General features: G+C 42.2%; 1 protein-coding gene across 18 annotated transcripts in view; it reads left to right on the top strand.

The window, feature by feature from the left end:
• The first annotated feature begins 1,557 nt into the window (after nucleotides 1-1,557).
• JAKMIP3 (Janus kinase and microtubule interacting protein 3) overlaps nucleotides 1,558-18,292 on the top strand; it is a 35,648-nt gene continuing 18,913 nt past the window's right edge. For 6 of the 18 annotated variants that reach the window (XM_050898782.1, XM_050898779.1, XM_050898773.1 and 3 more), the window contains exons 1-4: nucleotides 1,558-1,692; nucleotides 5,014-5,511; nucleotides 17,339-17,458; nucleotides 17,912-18,058. In XM_050898782.1, coding sequence (XP_050754739.1) covers nucleotides 1,558-1,692; nucleotides 5,014-5,511; nucleotides 17,339-17,458; nucleotides 17,912-18,058 — 900 coding nt within the window. Of the gene's footprint in view, nucleotides 1,693-5,013; nucleotides 5,512-15,499; nucleotides 15,716-17,338; nucleotides 17,459-17,911; nucleotides 18,059-18,292 lie in introns of all 18 variants that reach the window. The other 12 variants (XM_050898771.1, XM_050898764.1, XM_050898772.1 and 9 more) reach the window with 5 other exon arrangements.

Raw genomic sequence — 18,292 nt, 5'->3', positions numbered from 1 at the left:
CATAATATTAATGGACTGTCTGTCTGCATCAACAGCTATAAGAAATGAATCAAATGAAGTAAGGACAAACTGTGATACCGTCAGTCAAGTTCACCTCTGTGCAGACAACTCGCAGATCACAGGGATTTAATGTGATTTGATGAATAGGTTAATTATTTATTTTTACGTAGAACTCTGATAGAGTTTTCTGAACCATGGGATGGCTGTAGCATAAAAATGGCATTAACAGATAAAAAATACCATCTTTCTCCCTACCTTTATCTGTCTTTGTCTCAGCTTGCAAATTCTTTGGAGTGAGTTTGTGTCTTGCTCTTAGGCTCCCTATGCCTGACAGTTGTACTAAGCTAGAATATGGTTTTTGCAAGGACAGGAATTTTCAATAACTCTTATACTCTTTCCTTAATTGTGTTGATTATAAAGGACCTTTGAGTTTCATTGATAATATGACATTCTAAGTTTGGCACAGTCTCTACAGACTTTAATAATGCTTACCCATTCCAGAATGCTGCTGTTTATTCCTGGGCAAAGTCTCTGTTGGAGAATTTTGAAGTAAAAATCAACAAATGCACGTAGCTTTTAGCACTGTACTTAATACTGTATGTTTTGTTGACAAATCTGAAGTTATCACTATAAATTGTGTATGTTGTACAGTTTATGAATGTGTTGGGATTAATGGGTAGGCATAGAGTACAAACTATGTTAACATATGGCTTCTGTGAAGTTGGGTCCCCTTTTGCCCAGTTCTCCACTGTTTGATAGAATGAATTTGCTTGACTCAGTTTTGTTTGCTTAGATTTGACTCAAAACCTCTTAGTGTGAATAAAACTGCTACATCGTTACCAGACTTAGGTAAACCTATATAGATCTTAATTGCTGTTTTGATGATGCACCACACAGTCCTGTATGGAAAGCTTCTGTTGCCTTTGGGTAATCTGTGTTTGCTTCTGTAGCTTCTTCCTATTTTTATTACTTTTATTATTTTCATTATGAATATCTGAAAAGTATTTATAGGAAGCAAAACTTTTTTTTCTTAAGACTTTTTTTTAAAGAACATAAAAGTATTCTGCCTATGCTGAAAATAGTTTTCCCAGCTGTTGCTGTCTCCAAGCCGTGACGGTGCCAGGGGATGGTGCTTGGACATCCCTCCCGAACATCCACATCCTCTGCACTGTGTGAATGCCAGTGCAAATGAAGTGACAGAAAACATTTATAGTTTGTGATTTAAATGTTTTGCTCTAGACATATATTACACCTCTATACAGGTGTAATACTATTACACCTGAGCTCTGTCCAGCCCTTACTTAATCCAGGGAAGAGCCACTTTAGCTGGCTGATGTGTACCTCATGCTTTCTAGAAATGTCTTGTGTCTCACTGTGCGCTTGGTGGGTATCGCATCGCCTACCCACCTCCGGCACTCTGACAGTGGTTATGTGATTTCCCTCCTTCCAGGCAAGTAAGAAAATGTAGTGGGACGGAGGCAAGGACGAGAAGCCCCGAGCGAGCGCTGGGACGAGGGCCTCCGGGCGGGACTCCCCTCCCTGCCGCGCGGCCTCACCATGTCCAAGAAGGGTGCCAGCAGCCGAGCTAGAGGGGAGAAGCCGGACGCCTTGGCCGCCTTGCAGGCTGCCAATGAAGAGCTCAGGGCCAAGCTCACTGACATCCAGATAGAGCTCCAGCAAGAAAAGAGTAAGGTGTGCATCTTTTCCTTTCCTTCCCCCATTAATTAAAATACAGTCTGTTGTTTCTGACCGCTAACCACTCTTTGCCCTACTCATAGCTGACTTGTACACGACTTCGACAATAAGTCAGAGTGCATGCACCTGGAGGTAGCCTGCTGTGGGAAACAAGGGGCAACCCCTTTATTGCAGATTTTTAAATTGTTCTCCTTGTATTTATAACATGCGTATGGTACAAAAGAACTCTGAAAGCGAGGGTGCTTTGGTGGTACGGCTCTCGGTGGGAAAGCCGAGCAGTGAGGAAGGCCAGTCCCTGGGCAGGCAGGACTCAGCCGCAGGCAGCATGCTTGCTCCCGCCATCCAGGAAGAAATGAAGTTGAAAAATCACGTAGCTAAATGCCAGCAAAAGATCTGGAAAAACAAACACCTGCTCAAAACAGATGGCATAATCGTAGTGGTGGGCTGAAAGCTGTCCATGTCCTTTGTTTCTCTTGCTGCAACTTTTTCTAGTAAATATTTACTTATTTATGAGCATGGCTACATTGAGGGTTTTGAATGCAATTTTGTGTTATTCAGAAATTCTCTTTGCTGATTCTTCTCTTTCACATTTACGCTAATTTCATTTGGATTTTATGCTCAGAATCCTTCAGATTGGCTGCTTACAATTTCCAGATGTATGGTAATAGGCCTCAGCTCTGCCTTCTGCTCTGAGTGCCAGAGTTTAAGGAGCCACAGTTTCACCCTGAGCCTTTGAGAGAGCAGCGGCTGATGCAGCTTGAGCCTCAGCTTTAAAAGCTTTCAGCTATAGACTTCAGACCACTTCTCAGTGAGGGCATGAAAAATTGATTTGCTTTTCCCTAATCCCCCAAATTAGTTTCTACTGATAAACTTTGGGGGTTTTTTGGTTCCAGAATGTTAATAGAGACATCCATTACCATGCAGGGACAGAATTATATTCTGCATTTTTCCATTAATTTGCATCATTATTAGGCATTGTAGACTATGAATCCAATTTTTAAGGAAGCTTCTAAGGGGGTGGGGGTGGGTGGGTGTGTATATATATATATATATATAAAAAAAAAAAGAACATCTATTAATCCTTTTGTTGTGAAGCAGTATTTGCAGTTTTAGGACTGAGGACCCTGTTTTCCTTCTCCCTGTCCTCCCCAGTCACTTCTCATCATGGCTTCTTTTGAGTTTATGGTATGGTTTTAAATTGAAATGTCATTTGATCCTACTGTGGTCAGATACAGTTAGTTATTTGTACTGAGTAATTCATTGCTTAAAAAACATCTGACAAAATGCAATTGTTTGGGGCTTCACAGTTGCTTGCAGGGAGCTTTTTATGTCTTGCATATGCATGTACGCACAGTACAGTTTGGATCTGTGTGCCTAAGCATGCCAAAATAATGGCTTAGCATCTGATTTCTCACATACTCTTTTGGGGATGTGGTGTGAGAGCTTCTGCAGATATCCAGCTGAAAAATAAAGTAAGGACTCAGACTTACTCCACAAGGTCCTGGCTAATTCCTGAATGTCTATTACCTTAAACATTAGTCTGTTTCTGGCACCTATTACACACACCTTAGCCTAGTTTCTGAGCGTACACTTCCTGTAGTGTTTGGATATGGATGGTTAGTTCACCTGCATTTTGTGCTTCTTGCATTGATTTATGATACTTATTTATATTGTGTTAACTCATGCTTTTTAGGGCACTGAATTGGGCAAATTAGAGAGCCCAAAAGATTGCAAGGGATTATTATTTAATTATAAAAATAGAATATGATGCTAAAATCGGCATTGGTGCCTAGACTTTTATCCTCAATATCAATAATTTGCAAAATGATAATGATATGGTTTTGTTTCTCTTTTTCTAAATATGCAGATTTCCGCTTATGCTGGTTTCCAGTGAAAGAAAGGACTTTTCTATAAATTTGTCAGGATTCTTTTTCTTATTTTCACAAATTACTTTTTCCTTAGGAGAATTCTCAAAGGTCTCCGTAATGTCACAGTTTTTTCTTTACACCTGCATGGTTTGGTTCTGCAATGTTCTCATTTGTAAGGCAGGCTTAGGCATATTCTTAGCAAGGAAACCGTATTGTGTCAACTGAGGAAGAAAAATGCATCTTTACTGAACAGAATCGACCGCAACATTTTTCCCAATAAACACTTCAGTAATTAAATACAATGTAGTCAATATCCACTTCTTAATTTTAACCTTTAAATATGTGCACAGGCTGTTCTGAGAAACATTATAGGGCAGAAAAGACAGAGCAAACAGACATGCACTCCCTGCCTCTGAATAAACCTGCCCAAAGGAGAGGGTCAGGCATGCAAACACTGCAAATGCTACTGCAAGTACATGCTGGGAATACCTTCCAGTGCAATACCTGCAGCAACCACTTCAATAAAAAGCTGAGGTGGGTGGGTCCTATTTTCCCCTAAGACGCGTGATTCTCATTTGTAGCCCGGAAAATCACTGATGACCGCCTGGCAACTCTGCCGGCTCTTCTGGTGTGTATGCACACGCGTGACCTCCCAGGCAGGGCTGTACAGTCACTACTGCGAGGGACAGCGTCACAGACAGGGAGCTGTACGTTAGTGCCTAACTAAGCGCAGTGGTTCACAGCCATAGCCATCCAGAGGACAGGGTGTACCTGAAGGGTTTTAGTCATTGCCACTGTTGATTTTGATTATGTGGAGCTACAGTGGCTATATCAATGACAAGGTGAACACTCGCTAGTGCTTCTGGAGAGAGGATGGGTCTGTTGGGGCTAAGGCAGAGTTGTTTCAGGAGTATTTGTGGTAGATTTAGAATCACTTTTACAATCCTGAATACTCCTGACTGCGTTGCTAGATTAGCTGGGTCACTAAAGATCCCCACAGGTACCTGCCAAACCTCAAGTCCAATGACAGCTGTGACAGTGCCTTGAAAGTATTTGCCATAAATTGTAAAAAACCTTTTCCCTGTGAAAATGTTTTACGGGGGTTTGTAACTTGTATTTTCTTCACAAAAAATGCTTCAAGAGAGGAAATTTCTCTTTTGTAAGTCTACAGCATGAAGGCTGTGTGGCAGAGCTCAGTGACCTTAGTTTTACCTGGGACCTCTTTAAAAAAGTGGTGTTTAATATGTAATACAGTATTTGATCATAAAGAATGAACAAAATGCCAAATATGTAGTTCTGCATGAGGTAATACGAATTGACTGGGCTTTCGCTCTAAGGCACAGACATACAACTTTAATGTTGTAAAGTGATCCGTACCATTTTTAGATAATATCATAATTTGTATTAATCATTCTGTTGATTAAAAATACTTTTTTGATTTTCCTTGTAGGTCAGCAAGTTGGAAAGAGAGAAAAATCAGGAAGTTAAGCAGATCAAAGAGCACGAACAGCATAAAAGTACAGTGGTGGTAACGGAGCTCAAAGTCAAACTTCATGAAGAGAAAATGAAGGAGCTCCAAGCTGTTCGAGAAGCACTTTTGAGACAGCATGAAGCTGAACTACTTAGAGTAATAAAAATTAAAGATAATGAAATCCAGAGACTACAGACCCTTCTCAATGCTGTACGCGATGGGGCTCCTGACAAGGTGAAAACGGTGCTGCTCACGGAGGCGAAGGAGGAGGCCAAGAAGGGGTTTGAAGTTGAGAAAATAAAAATGCAGCAAGAAATTTCAGAGCTGAAGGGGGCTAAGAAACAAGTGGAAGAGGCTTTAACTATGGTCATCCAAGCTGACAAAATTAAAGCAGCAGAGATAAGGAGTGTGTATCACCTGCATCAAGAGGAAATCAGCAGAATTAAGAGGGAGTGTGAGAGAGAAATTCGTAGACTGGTACGTGTTGCTATCTGCATCTATGTTTTTACTAACGCTTGTGTTATTGGTAGTAAGTAAATGAAAGTTCAGTGCTGGACTCAGATGAATGGATAAGGGTGGGCATTCAAACTTCTGGAGCTTACTTCAAATCTGTTTTACATTTACTAGTAGAGATGTCAAAATGGTTTTTAAAAACTATTAGGATGTTTTGTAAGGAACTTTTTTATCTGTGTCAGTGCCTATTAATACTGTTCACATTTCAGATATCAGGAAGAGGCCTTGGGTTTCTAGCTGGTTAGGGGAATTCTACAAAACAGTTATGTTTCTTGGCCCATGCCTCTATTTCCCCACCATTTGTTCCTTGCTGATCCACCTTGGTCCCTCCCTTTCCCTGCCTTTTCTGGTTCCTGTAAACATCCCATAATGAGCTTTACACAAGCCCAAAATGCTCTCTCTTCTGCGTCCCATAGTGAGTCCTATACCCTGTAGGCAATGACCCCCTTCACTCTGCAAGGCGTTCAGGAAGGGGTTCCTCTCTGTGACCCACCTCGGTGGTTTTCCCCCAGGACAGGCGCTGGTGCTCCTCCTTTGGCAGCCCTGCGAGGAGCGACTCGGCAGGCTCCCCACCTCAGTAGGTTACTGCGGTTCCTCACCCATCATTGCTCGTCTGATCCTCACTGGGTCTTTGTGTGTGCTGATCAGCCTTCAAGCACCTAATCGAACCATTTGAGTCTCAGGTGCAACACTTTGAGTCTCAAAAGCAATAGCTACATGCTTATTATGGCTTCGGAGTATTCCTTCAGTGTGTTTGGAAACTTGTTGGAGAGATTAAATTGGATCTCATTGCTTGGAAAAGGGGAGAGCTCCCTGTGGGAGGGAGCGCCCTTCAAGAGGGAAGTCTTTGCATGAGAGCTTGGCAGGCCACCAACACTTCCTGGGCTTTAGGATGATTTCTTCTCCACCGCCATCTCTGACACTTGCCTTGCGATTCACAGAGTCTTGTGAGTGCACAGCTGATTTGCAGGACTGTATCCCTTAGCTGTTGCTGCCTTTCCCAAGGACATGGGAACAAATGTAACACCCATACTCTCGTGATGCATATTTTGGGTCTTGTCTCAGTATTTATTTGAAGTTACCATCTTTTTGTGTTTGCCATGCTTTTTTATAGCATTCGGTGTCTCGGTATAAACTCATCCATGTCTCTTCTAAGTCATTATCCCTTGACTATTATCCAAATCCTAAAAAAACTTTAAAAATGCACAATCAGCTTGCAGCCTGTCCCTAAGTCAACACATGGCAGCGTAGCCATGCTTCAGTGAACGCCCTGCAGAGCCTACCTACCACAGGGCTGGTACAGCATCGTCTGTGTCCTAGCGAACCAACGTGACTGACAGCGACTGACACGCCGGGCGCTGCTCCATTAGTCAGTGGAGTGTTACGTACCCTTTATTTAGCCACCCGTTCTCTCAGGCTTTAGGTTGTTAAGGTTTTTTTCCCCTCATAGATTATTTTATTTTTATGAAGAGGATATTAAAATAATTTATAACCAACTGATCTACTGATACTGTTCAAATATCCTGCAGTGTAAGTACTTTCTTCTCTAAACATACGTTACTAGATGCATTGATTTAATACATCAGAATGAAAGGATGGCTAATGTACATCCTAAATAAACTTGCTGCATTACATGAAAAGTCCACGCTAATGGCCTCTAATGTAGAAGCTATAAAATAAATATGTTCTTAGTTATAAGGAATAGAGTGGTTTGATGTTAAGTTTTCTAAATTGCCTTTGAAAAGCAAACTTTTTTTAATTCCTGCTTGAAAGAATCAGATTATCTAACTGTACTAATTAAATTACATGATGCCATCGTTTTACCAAGCCCTGAGTGCTTCCTGAATGACTTTAAGTACTCTCAGCTCCATTGACTCGACCGTAATTGATTTCAATGGGAGCTGTTGGCTCCTGGCACCTTGCAGGGGAGGGCCCTGCCATTTTGGGGGGAAAGTCTGATGCCACATCATATGATAAAAGCTCTCCTCTCTATGAAAATGAGGCAATTCTCAAAACACTTAAACTATTACTGAAAACCAGTGCTTTTTTCCCTTTTTAAGCTAGGCGCCATCAATAAAGTACAGTCATTGAGCCGTACTGGGGTTGCAATGAGAGAAAGAAATGCAGAATAGCCTGACGTGAGCGGGTCCGTCCATCCAGCAAAGCGATGGGATTGCACCTTCGTGTAACGGCTGTGGCAGACATCCAGCCCTGAATTGTTAATGGATTCACATTAGGATTTTAAAAGCTCCGTGATTCATGTACGATGCATTATTCAGTCATTTTAATCAAGGGGGGAAGTAACCTTCGAGCAAATTATAATTTCACGCCTAGAAAAATACTGCTTTTTTTGTTTAGTCAGAATAGAGAAAGACAAGTTGTACTCATTCATGACCGTGTAATGGTCTTCAGCATCATCCTCTTTTGTCAGATTTTGCCAAGGGAGATGCAGGGTATATATGCTCAGGCTTGCAAAGTAACCAGCTCTACTGTGAACCTTTCCGTTTTGTTGACTTACTGCAACTTTGAATGAAGTTAAATTGTCGCATCAAGCCAGCCCCAGTGCCAGTGAAGGAACTTTGTCCTCGGGTGGTTTCTAAGGGGAATCCGTGCATTTTTGCCCTCTTCCAGAAGAGTTCATGGCGAGGGCACAGCTGCACTGCAGCCTGTCAAACCAGCTGTGCCTGCCTGTGCACTGTGCTCATCTCCAGCAGCAAAACTAAATCCAAAATATAACTGTGGTCAAAAGGAGACTTCCAAACGCAACTGCAAGCTAGGTCCTCCCCAGCTTGCACTTTCGTGCCAGGACATGTTTTCAGCAGACCCTACATACAGCAAACAGGCTGTTAGTAGAGGGGTAGTAGTTGCAGGTGGTAATTTTGGTAGTTTTGCACTACAGGCACGCAGAGGCTCGCAGATTGTAACAGCTAACAAGGTGTAATCTCTCTTTAGAAACAGTTCCCGCTTGGTATTTACTAAATAAAAATTCTAGCTATTTATTCTAGCTATTTTTCAGATGCCAGGGTAACTATTACTCGTTGATGCCAATGGCTTTGGACTAATCCCATACAGCAGGGCTGAGTGTCTTTCAGTTCTGTGAACAGCATAGGAAAGGAAGTAACGTGTTCTGCGAAAGTGTATGTTCAAATTATTCTGGCCTCATGTTTTCTGTTTGCACGTATGGCTTGTGCTGTTTGTGTCTGTAAAGTCTGAGTGTGATGCTCCCCAGAGAAGTACAACCAACCCAGTTAACCTATCCCTGCCTCAGAAGCTTAAGAAATGTTAATGTAAAAGATGAAAGTCCATTGCAGATGTCATTGCCATACTTACTTGTTGCCTTCCTTTCTAAAGAATTTCTAATTTTAGTAAACTTTTTTTAAATTTTAATTTGTGCATTTTAAAACAGCTTAAAATACTACACGGATGTATTTAATTACATTCGTATCGTCTCCCACTAATAATAACACACCCTGTGTTAGTGTGTGCACATCCAGGGAAAATAGCCCTTCAGTCAGGAGAATTCGCTGAGATTAATTGGCCTCGAATTTTGCTTAATAGGGACTAAAATTCAATGTGGTAAAGAGTATTTAAATTTTACTTAAACGTAGATTGGTCGGAAAGGAGAAGTGCTGAACAGCAACAACCACTGCAGCCTCCCTTCCTCCTGTCTCGTTTATAAGGGGACTAAAAGAGAAATCAGAAAAACTGAAGAAATGAGATTTGTTAGAGACTGGAAAGTGTTTATTTTCAATTTAAGATAAACTTTAGTTGATGAAGACTACCAAAGGGTTTAATAACCTGCTCTAATACCTCACGTAAGACCATTGTACGTTGAGACCTTCATGGCTTCTTTATGGTAATGCAACACCACCGACAAAGAGGAGATCAGTCTTTTCAGTATTACTCTCAGCCTCTATGTTTACAGGCACTTCCCTGAGATTTCTCTGTTAGGCAGTGGTAAATTAGTAAAGATGTCTGATTTAAAGGACGGTATCAGATGAAAAGTGTAGGAAGCTGACTTTTTAAATATTAATTTTATTGGTGATTGATTTAGTCTTTGTTTTCTCCTTTTCATTCCCATATGTGGTGAAAAATTACCATATTTGGTATTATAGAGGTATCTCAGCAGTCATCCTATACTGAAAGGTAGACAAATTATTCAAGGTGAATAATTGCTTCTTGCAAATGTGGATTTTTTTCATCATTTGTGGTTTGAACCTCATTTACAACCATATTTATTCCAACTGAGCCTGGACTACTGAAGGATTTTGTTGTATATTAAAAGCTATACAACATTCCTCCTACATTTTGGAGGGTCAATAAACCTCCTAGTTCTGAGTTGTTCCTTTTGCGTCTTACAGTCCAGTTTTTAAAAATGTTTTTCTTTAGAGTCCTAAACAAGAAGTCTACTCTCTTCTGTGCTGTAACCGCATTGTTGTTGTGCTGCAACACACCTAATACAGGGCTTGGGGCTCCTGTACATCTGGAAGCGCTTTGAAACTGTTGGCACTGGATGTGAGGTTTCTGCTTTCAGCAGTGTAGGTCTGAGACACCACACACTTCATTTTATGGCATTTAGCAGTGGCACTGAATAGTTATGCTGTCCTGAGCGTGTCCTGAGTGTGAGGAAAGTGTGATGTATATTTGAAGATAGAGTAAAAGAGGGGAATACAAAATAGGACAAGTGTGGGAAAAATCTTTGAACCTTTCTTTATGCACAATTATTTCTCCCATCCAATGTACTTTACTCTTCAAATACAGTATTACATTTAATTCTGTTTATTACATTTAATTCTGTTAGAATTTTTCTTACAAACTGTGCAAGTTATTATTCATTGCAAAATCTACTCTGATTAGTAATTTTTTCAATATACCTTAATCCAGAAGTATCTAGCAATTTGATATGAGTAGCTTTACATATAAGGCTACCAATTCTGTGTACTGCAATTCACACCTCACGCTCCAAAAGGAACTAGTTTTCAGAAACAAAAGCCTTTAGTCACCTAGCAAAGGAAAATGTTTGGTTATTTATAGCCTGAGTGGGGCAGCAAATTACAATTTCACCCGCACCACTGAACCTTTCTGTGCTCTACAGCTTAACACTGCATCTCTCTCAACGTCGTTCCAGTGATTTTAGTGGAATTATGGTGATTTGTAGGATGGTAATAAGGGTCCAAACCCTGCCCATCAGTGTCAGTCATTTCAGCCAGTGAAGCTGCCGGCGAGGCAGCCACGGTGCTCAGGTCCGAGAGCCCATTCCCAGGAAAGCGTCGGGAGCCGGTGCGATCCCAGGGGAGATCCCATCCCGCGCCATGGGCCTCTCTGCTAGAGGAGCGGTTTGCCTCAGGAAATTCAGAGGCTAGAGAGTATCATTTCACCTTACAGCCGAGCCAAGCTGAGCACACGAGGCTACCAGAGCCCCCCGCCGTGCTCCCCCCAGTGTCGTGCCCACTCCACCTCTCCTGCGCTGGGCCATGGACGCACAGAGTGAGCCAGTCCAGTGAGCTGCCTTGGCAGAAAATTACCATGAACGTGAAAAAGAACAGTTTTCCCACGGATCAATATGATGAGCCAACTTCTGCTACCTAGCACTGGCATAGGATTTGGGAGGGAGAGGCAGGGTGTGGGGCCACCTCTTGTGGTGGGGGGGTTGCTCTTGTATCACCGCTTAACTGCAGGGAGGAATTATCCTCTTGGGGCGCTGCCGCTCGTTGCAATGCCTCTAGCAGCAATGTCAGCATGAAACGCTCTCAGCTTTCATCTCCTCCCTCAAGGATAAGGGAGATGCATCAGTTCCTGGCCCTGCTCTGCCAAGAGGATCAGTAAAATGGGCTGGGGTGTTCCTGGGAGCCACAGCGTGGGTATGGGAATGACACAAGTGGCTGTAAGGAGCGTTTTGCTTTTCTAAAAATACATCATGTACTTTGCAATGTGCAGCTTATTATTGCAATATATTTTGTAATGTATATTGTAACAAGATGTTACAATAGCATGAGAGGTGATTACACTTTGCATTTTCTTTTTCATCTGTACTGAAATTGGGGGAATTTTCTTTTGTCAAAAAAAAAAAGAAATCTCAGTTTGCTCCTGTATTGTATCGGCTGTGTTCCCATCATCTGCAGTGGTGGGAATCAATGCGGATTTGGTGCTGCAGCATTGTATGACAGCCTGACTTAGGTGTGTAAGCGTGTTAGCGGAGTTTAAACGCCTTGAGTTAGGAACATTAACAAGTCAGCAATATCACTCTGCAGGTACGCTACCGCCACCCCCCCAAGCTATCTGTAAAACATAAATCATAGCACTTGATATAAATGTGTGGTATCAGAACACCAGCTTGAGTTATTCTTGTAGAGTATTTGGCAAAAAACAGTTAACTTAATCTAGCTGGCTGTTGCTCGGGAGCGACATATATCACCAGGACAAAGGGGCAATTGCATTTATTTCTTTGAGAGCCTTAAGGAAACGATAGGCAAATGGAGAGGGAAGGTGAACGCGGGGCAGACATCCCCTTCTGCCAGCCTGTGTACGTGAACCCCGTCTCTTGGGGGGGTGGTCATGCCGGAGGGTGACCCCGTCTCCTTTCATCTGGGCCTTCTGTTGTCAGCCTGGGTGATGGGGGCCTGGCAGTTCAGTCCCCTCTGCTCCTGAGGACCAAGGCCCGGGGCAGGACTCCTCGCATGTCCTAATTGCTGGCTCTGACACCATGCCCATGGGGAGCTGCATTTGTCGTGTAACAGCTCCGGCTGGACAGAGGCTTCTCGTTTGCATTTAAAACCGCTGCCTACGAATGACTGGCTTTTATCTGCCAGGCGCTGGTAGCTTCAAAGGCGGATTTCTGGGGCGTGCGGCCATGCTCCTGATGATGTCTGTGAAATTGCAGAGCTGCAAAGGCCCCGGAAACATTGCAAGGATAAATTTCCCAACCAGGGAACCTACACGTTGATTTTACAATCATGATGGAAATAATACATTTTAAAAGAATCACACAGCTTAAAACCAGCTGCATGTCAGACCGCGACAGGCATTGCACTGGGTAGCCCAAGGAGGGAATAACGAATTTAACTTTGCATGGGATTATGTTTGCGTAACTGGCATCAGCTGTGCTCACGGGCTGGTTATTAATTAGCACTCCCACATAAATATTCATCCCATGCCGAGGCAGCCTGCTAGAGCTAAAGTGGGAATATCCACAGCGCGGCGCAGGGCATCCTCTCAGGTGGTTGGATGCTGCGCTCCTACGCGCTGACGCCCTTTCCCAAGCGCTGCTGGTGTCTGAAGCCGTCAGACACACGGGTGGGGAGGAGGAGTCCCACCGGTCCCGCACCCACCGGTCCTGCACCCACTGCAGAATGAGGCCAGCGTGTGCGACAGCCTGGTGGGGTGCGCGCCTGGGGACCGGCGCCTCTTCCAGTGAGTTGCAAGTTGTTTCTTGTCTTTACGTTTTCTTAATGTTACTAACGCTAGGAAGAAATGTGCTCAATAATATTTTTCAGTGAGATTCTTCCTTCAATTTGTACTATTTCTACAACATTGCTATTTAATAATGGGCTGCAAACATCAATCTGTTATGCATATTTCATGAATGTGAATTTAATCCTATGAGGGGAAATGTGAATACTGATGTTTCCTTGTTGTTTATGAAGATTATGTTTAGGGTTTTTTCTGGAAAACAAACCATTAGTGAAATACTGTGAAATGTTTTGTGTTTTCTCCAGTTTCTTTGTTCCTCCTAATTTAAAGTGTCTGTGTTTGTACCATGTCTTTGTTTTCATACAAATAGGGATCAACTACCCAATATTCTGCTTATTTTAAACAAATAATCATTTGATGATGTGTTACCTTTTCATTTATACATCCATTTAGATTTCTCCCTGATTAGGTATTTAGCAGAAGGACCTCAGTGGGCATCTCTTTGTTTCATTCAAAGTTAGTAGACCGTTGCCTTAATGGAAATTGTTAAAAGCACCTTTAGTGAAATGGCACCCAAAGTACATTTGATTTGCTCCATTTTACTAAAAGAATCTAAATTTTGCATAACCTTGAAACACAGTTCCATGCAGGTATTTATGAGTTGTCCTACGTTGTCTTTTGGCAAAGGCTGCCTCTTCCCCCGGGGACGATGCGGGATCTCTCTGGGTTTGTAGCTTGGTTCTTCCTTCCATCGGCTACCGAAGGGCAGGGCCGCCCCGGGCAGTGCGGCCCCTCGGGGAGCACCTTGCCTCTTGCCTATGGCTGGAGCTGGAACCACGGAGCTTCCCCCCACGTGAGGGTGATGGGGTGACTGTGAACCTCGCCTGGCCTGGGTCCGGATGCAGCCTCCACACTGTGCAAGGGATGGACATCGTGCCCCAACCTGCTGTGTCCTCTCCTGCGGAATTTATTTCACAGCTGTAAGCTGTAATCAGCCCCTCCACTCAAACACACCTCATGGAAGTAATTTCCCAATACCGTTGCTGGGTGTGTGTAAACTGCCATCACTTGCTTTTTCCCTGGGTGGGCCATTTTTGCAGTTATTGGCAACAAAGTACTTTGAGTGATCTGTTAATTCACAATGTCATTTTTTTCCAGGTTTACAAACAAAGCTGTCAAAGATAAAAGTATCAAACGCAGTTCTCACAAGGCAAAATGTTCTTATTTCAAGCAGGCCACATTTAAAAAGCTGATCATTTAAATTAAATGTGTAAAGTCTCAAAAGCTTATGCCAAAAATCTTAAGCACGTATGGTGTCTGAAACCAGATCAACAGACATTTTAGGGGATGTATCTGATTTCTTTCTTTCCATAGAATCATTATGTGTAAGCACATTTGGCAGCCCTGTGGCGTGTGAGTGTAATTAATACTTTATATTCGTGTATAATGTATATGTATGCAATCCAGCTGGGAAGAGCCTGAGATTCGGTTGCAGTGTTGTACATCATCGCAGGCACAGAAGAAGATTTCGGGCTGTGCTCAGTACTTTTTCGTTATTAGGCAGGGCACAGGCCATCCTTGTCTGAACTCTCTAAACAGACTCTAAGGGTCTGAGCCTGGCATAAGCCATGGCACGTGCACCCAGCCTGCAGTGCGAGCCACCGCGCTGGCCCCGGCACACCTCCGAGCGCAGCGCTCCACACCGGTGAATGTGGCTCGGCTCCGTAGAGAGGGAGGCTTTCGTTCCACATTAGCAGTCGGGAAAAAATCCGAGTACGCTGTCCCTTGGAAAATATTCCTGGAGCACCTGCAAATTCAACGTGCCTGATCCAATGGCAATGAGCACAGCTCTCTGAACTCAGCAAGAACAGTGCAGGCAAACAGGAAAGAAGATAATTAGAGATAGCCGGACATTTGTCATTTAAGCACTTAATGATTTTGCATAATGTTTATTATGCATAAGCAAAACCTTTCATGGAAAGGGGGTAATTAAACAAATTGCTCACATGGGAGACTTTTGGAAAAAGAATTTTAAAAATTCACATTCCTTCTATATTTTGAAAATTAAAAGGATTTTTAATATTCAGGTTTTAATATTTTTCTTTTAGAATTATGAATCCAAATTTTCAAAAAGTGATGTCCAAGCAAAATGCTACGAAATCATTAAAATGTTTGAGTCAACTAATCCAAATTGTGATATGAATATTAGGTTTTAATTTTTTTTAAGATATTCTGAAATGGTACTAAGAATATGGGTTATTTCTCAGTCATTTGAATGAAAAAATTCCTGCTGAAAAGAGAGATTTTATTCTGGGTGGCCCCCAGAAGAGTAATATTCCTGCGCTGGTGAAGTGATTCAGTTCATATGTTCACTGTCAAATATTCGTTGCTGTTCTATTTCCAAGAGAGCGTTGTTGTATTTGCCATGTTGAGGGGTGTCGGCTCTGTGCGACTGTTCTCTGGCCGCGTTTGGGGTCATAAGATGCTCTGTTGTTGTCAAGCCGCTGCCTGCCTGTGTGATTGTGTTCTGTTCTCCTTGTAGATGGAGGAGATTAAGTTTAAAGACAGAGCAGTCTACGTGCTGGAGAGAGAGTTAGGGGTTCAAGCCGGGCATGCTCAGAGACTGCAGCTCCAAAAGGAGGCTTTAGATGAACAACTTTCCCAGATCAAAGAGTCTGATCGGCATCTGAGCAGCCCCAAGCGGGAACTTCCTTATGCAAGTGGTGCAGGAGACGCTTCAGATCATTCGGGAAGCCCCGTAAGCACTTTCACGTGGTTTCACCTAAACGAACGAGCAGACAGAGTGACAAAATGGCACAAAGTGACAGAATCTTGATGAGTGCACCCTCGAGCAACAGCTTTCCCATAGCTGTGCAAGGGGAAACCCCGAGGCACCGATTTCTTGCTCTCATTCGTTAGACGAACCTTTAAGATTTAAAATCAAACCCTGCTATGGGAGAGCTTTTGCTTTTTTGTCGTTTTGTTTTCTGGTTTGTTTGGTTGGTTTTGTTAGCAGGGTGAAATTTTTCTGTTCTTTTTCTCTTCCTTTTCCTCACTGTACCATACTTCTGCCACCTGCCTTAATTTGACAGTTCGACACAATTTTGCCAACAAATGATGCAAATGCATTTCTAACCAAGTAATGTATGTGTGCTAGCTTTTGGAACTGCTAACAACGTATTTTGTGAGCAGATGTACAAGGCCAGTTTACAAAGGGAAATGGGGGAAGGTAATCGGTGCATGAAAGCGCGGGAAATCCCGCAGTCCTCCTGGAACGCCGCTGCTAGCTCAGGTTTTCATGCTGCTAAGTGCTCTCGCTTTCAGTGGACCAGAAAGTGAATTAAATACCTGCTAACCTATTCTCTCCTATTTCTTTTCTACAATGCAATACCCAGAACATTAAATTTTAGTCACCCTTTCACAGTGGCTTTTTTAATATAACGATGGCACCTTTCTGCTTTTGCCTTAATTTGCTAATATTAAAAAAACCTCAGTTAACTGACCTCATATATCTGACGTACGCAAATTTTCTTCATTGCTGATTCTCATCAAGATTTCTTTTGCAACAGCCTTAATTTTCTCTGTAGAAGTGTAAATACTTATACATGAGCAAACCAATCTATTTTATTCTTTGTCCCAAGCCTCTCCTGCACCTGTTGAATGAGGAACCCTAGACCTCCCAAAAGTGCCACCAGCACTATGGACACTAATTTGCTTGTTTCGATTTGTACTCAACTTCTGCCAAACATCAGAACAAGTCCTAGAGAAGGGGAAAAACTGTCACATTTGTAAATAGATGTAACTTCTCTCTGATTCTGAACGAGAACGTGTCTACCTATATTTCTATTCATTTATAATTTGATTGAAGCATTCTCACTCAGATAAAGTGCTACCCCTTTGGCTTTACGAGTGACCCTTTAGAACCCAACAAGGGCCACAGCTTTATGGAAGAAGAGCTTATGCAATGGTATAATTGCATGGATTTTCCCCATTTGTACTTCAGTATTTTTAATATCATTTTCTTATAACAAAGTCCTCAGAGTGGGCGATGTGTCTGAAGCACTCAGTTCAACAGTGGCATACATTGGAAACATTGCCTTAATTTTTGATATTTGCTTTTCTGTTTCCAAGTTTACAATTTGTGACTTTGTATTTGCATATACATACTTCTGCATTTGCATACTTTGTTACATTTTTACTCCTAACTTTCTGTTGGTCTCATCCTGCAGCTTTCAGTGGTCAGTTAGGTTACATAGGTTACACTCTGCCGTATAATGTTTTGAAATGTTTGGATTTGGGATAAGAAAAAGTTTGAGTTTGAAAAATATTGATATTGCGTGTACACTTATGAACAGTTATTTGCAGTTGATCTTTGTTTTAGGAACAGCAGTTGGATGAAAAGGATGCCCGGCGTTTCCAACTTAAAATCGCTGAGCTGAGTGCCATCATCAGGAAGCTGGAGGACCGGAACGCTCTGCTGTCGGAGGAGAGAAATGAGCTGGTGAGCGCAGCAGCGAAGCGTGGCGATGACTGCTTGTGAACATGCTGCCGTGGCCGTGCCTTGCCCCCAGAATATCGAGATATTTTCTCCTGTGCTATTTGGAAATCATTGCAGCAGTAGCTGCCTCCTCCTTACGCACTGTATTTGGTGGTATGCCACATCACACTCATCTTTGCTTATATAACAATGAATTTTTAAGATGGCATTAGCTGGAATTATTTTTATTTATTTTTAAAAATAAATACATTCCCCACATGGTACATTTGTTCCACAGATTGAATACCTGATGAAGGAGGAACAATCTGCTTCCCAATGGAAAATACGAAGAGTTTTTGATTAATTCTGCTTTGCGTTAGGAGAAAATACTGATAGTGTGATAGTTAAAGAAAATGATTAATACATTTGATAAAAAATAACAGCTCTGGAGGTGTTCATTCTCTCTTAATCTTTCAGTTAAAACGTCTTAGAGAAGCTGAAAGTCAGTATAAGCCCATTTTGGACAAAAATAAACGCCTTAGTAGGAAGAATGAAGAATTGTCACATGCCTTACGTCGAATGGAAAATAAATTAAAATTTGTAACGCAAGAAAATATAGCAATGGTAAGTCTCTGTATGCTCCAGAGAGAACGTGTAATTTAGGTCTGACAGGGCTGATGAAGTCAGGCATCATCGCAAAGTTGCAAGCTTCGTAGGAAACTTTCCCCTTTCTGGTGCTCACTGAGATGTTCTGCAGTGCGCTACTGAGAGGTTTGTGGCTAGAACATGTTTAGTTTTACATAAAATGTTTTATTTTAGCTTTAAAAACAAATAGTTCTGAAGAAAAGAGAGTGCATG

The sequence above is a fragment of the Gymnogyps californianus genome, chromosome 6, assembly GCF_018139145.2.
Source record: "Gymnogyps californianus isolate 813 chromosome 6, ASM1813914v2, whole genome shotgun sequence".
Taxonomy (NCBI): Eukaryota; Metazoa; Chordata; class Aves; order Accipitriformes; family Cathartidae; genus Gymnogyps; species Gymnogyps californianus.
This window is presented reverse-complemented; position numbering and strand designations above follow the sequence as displayed.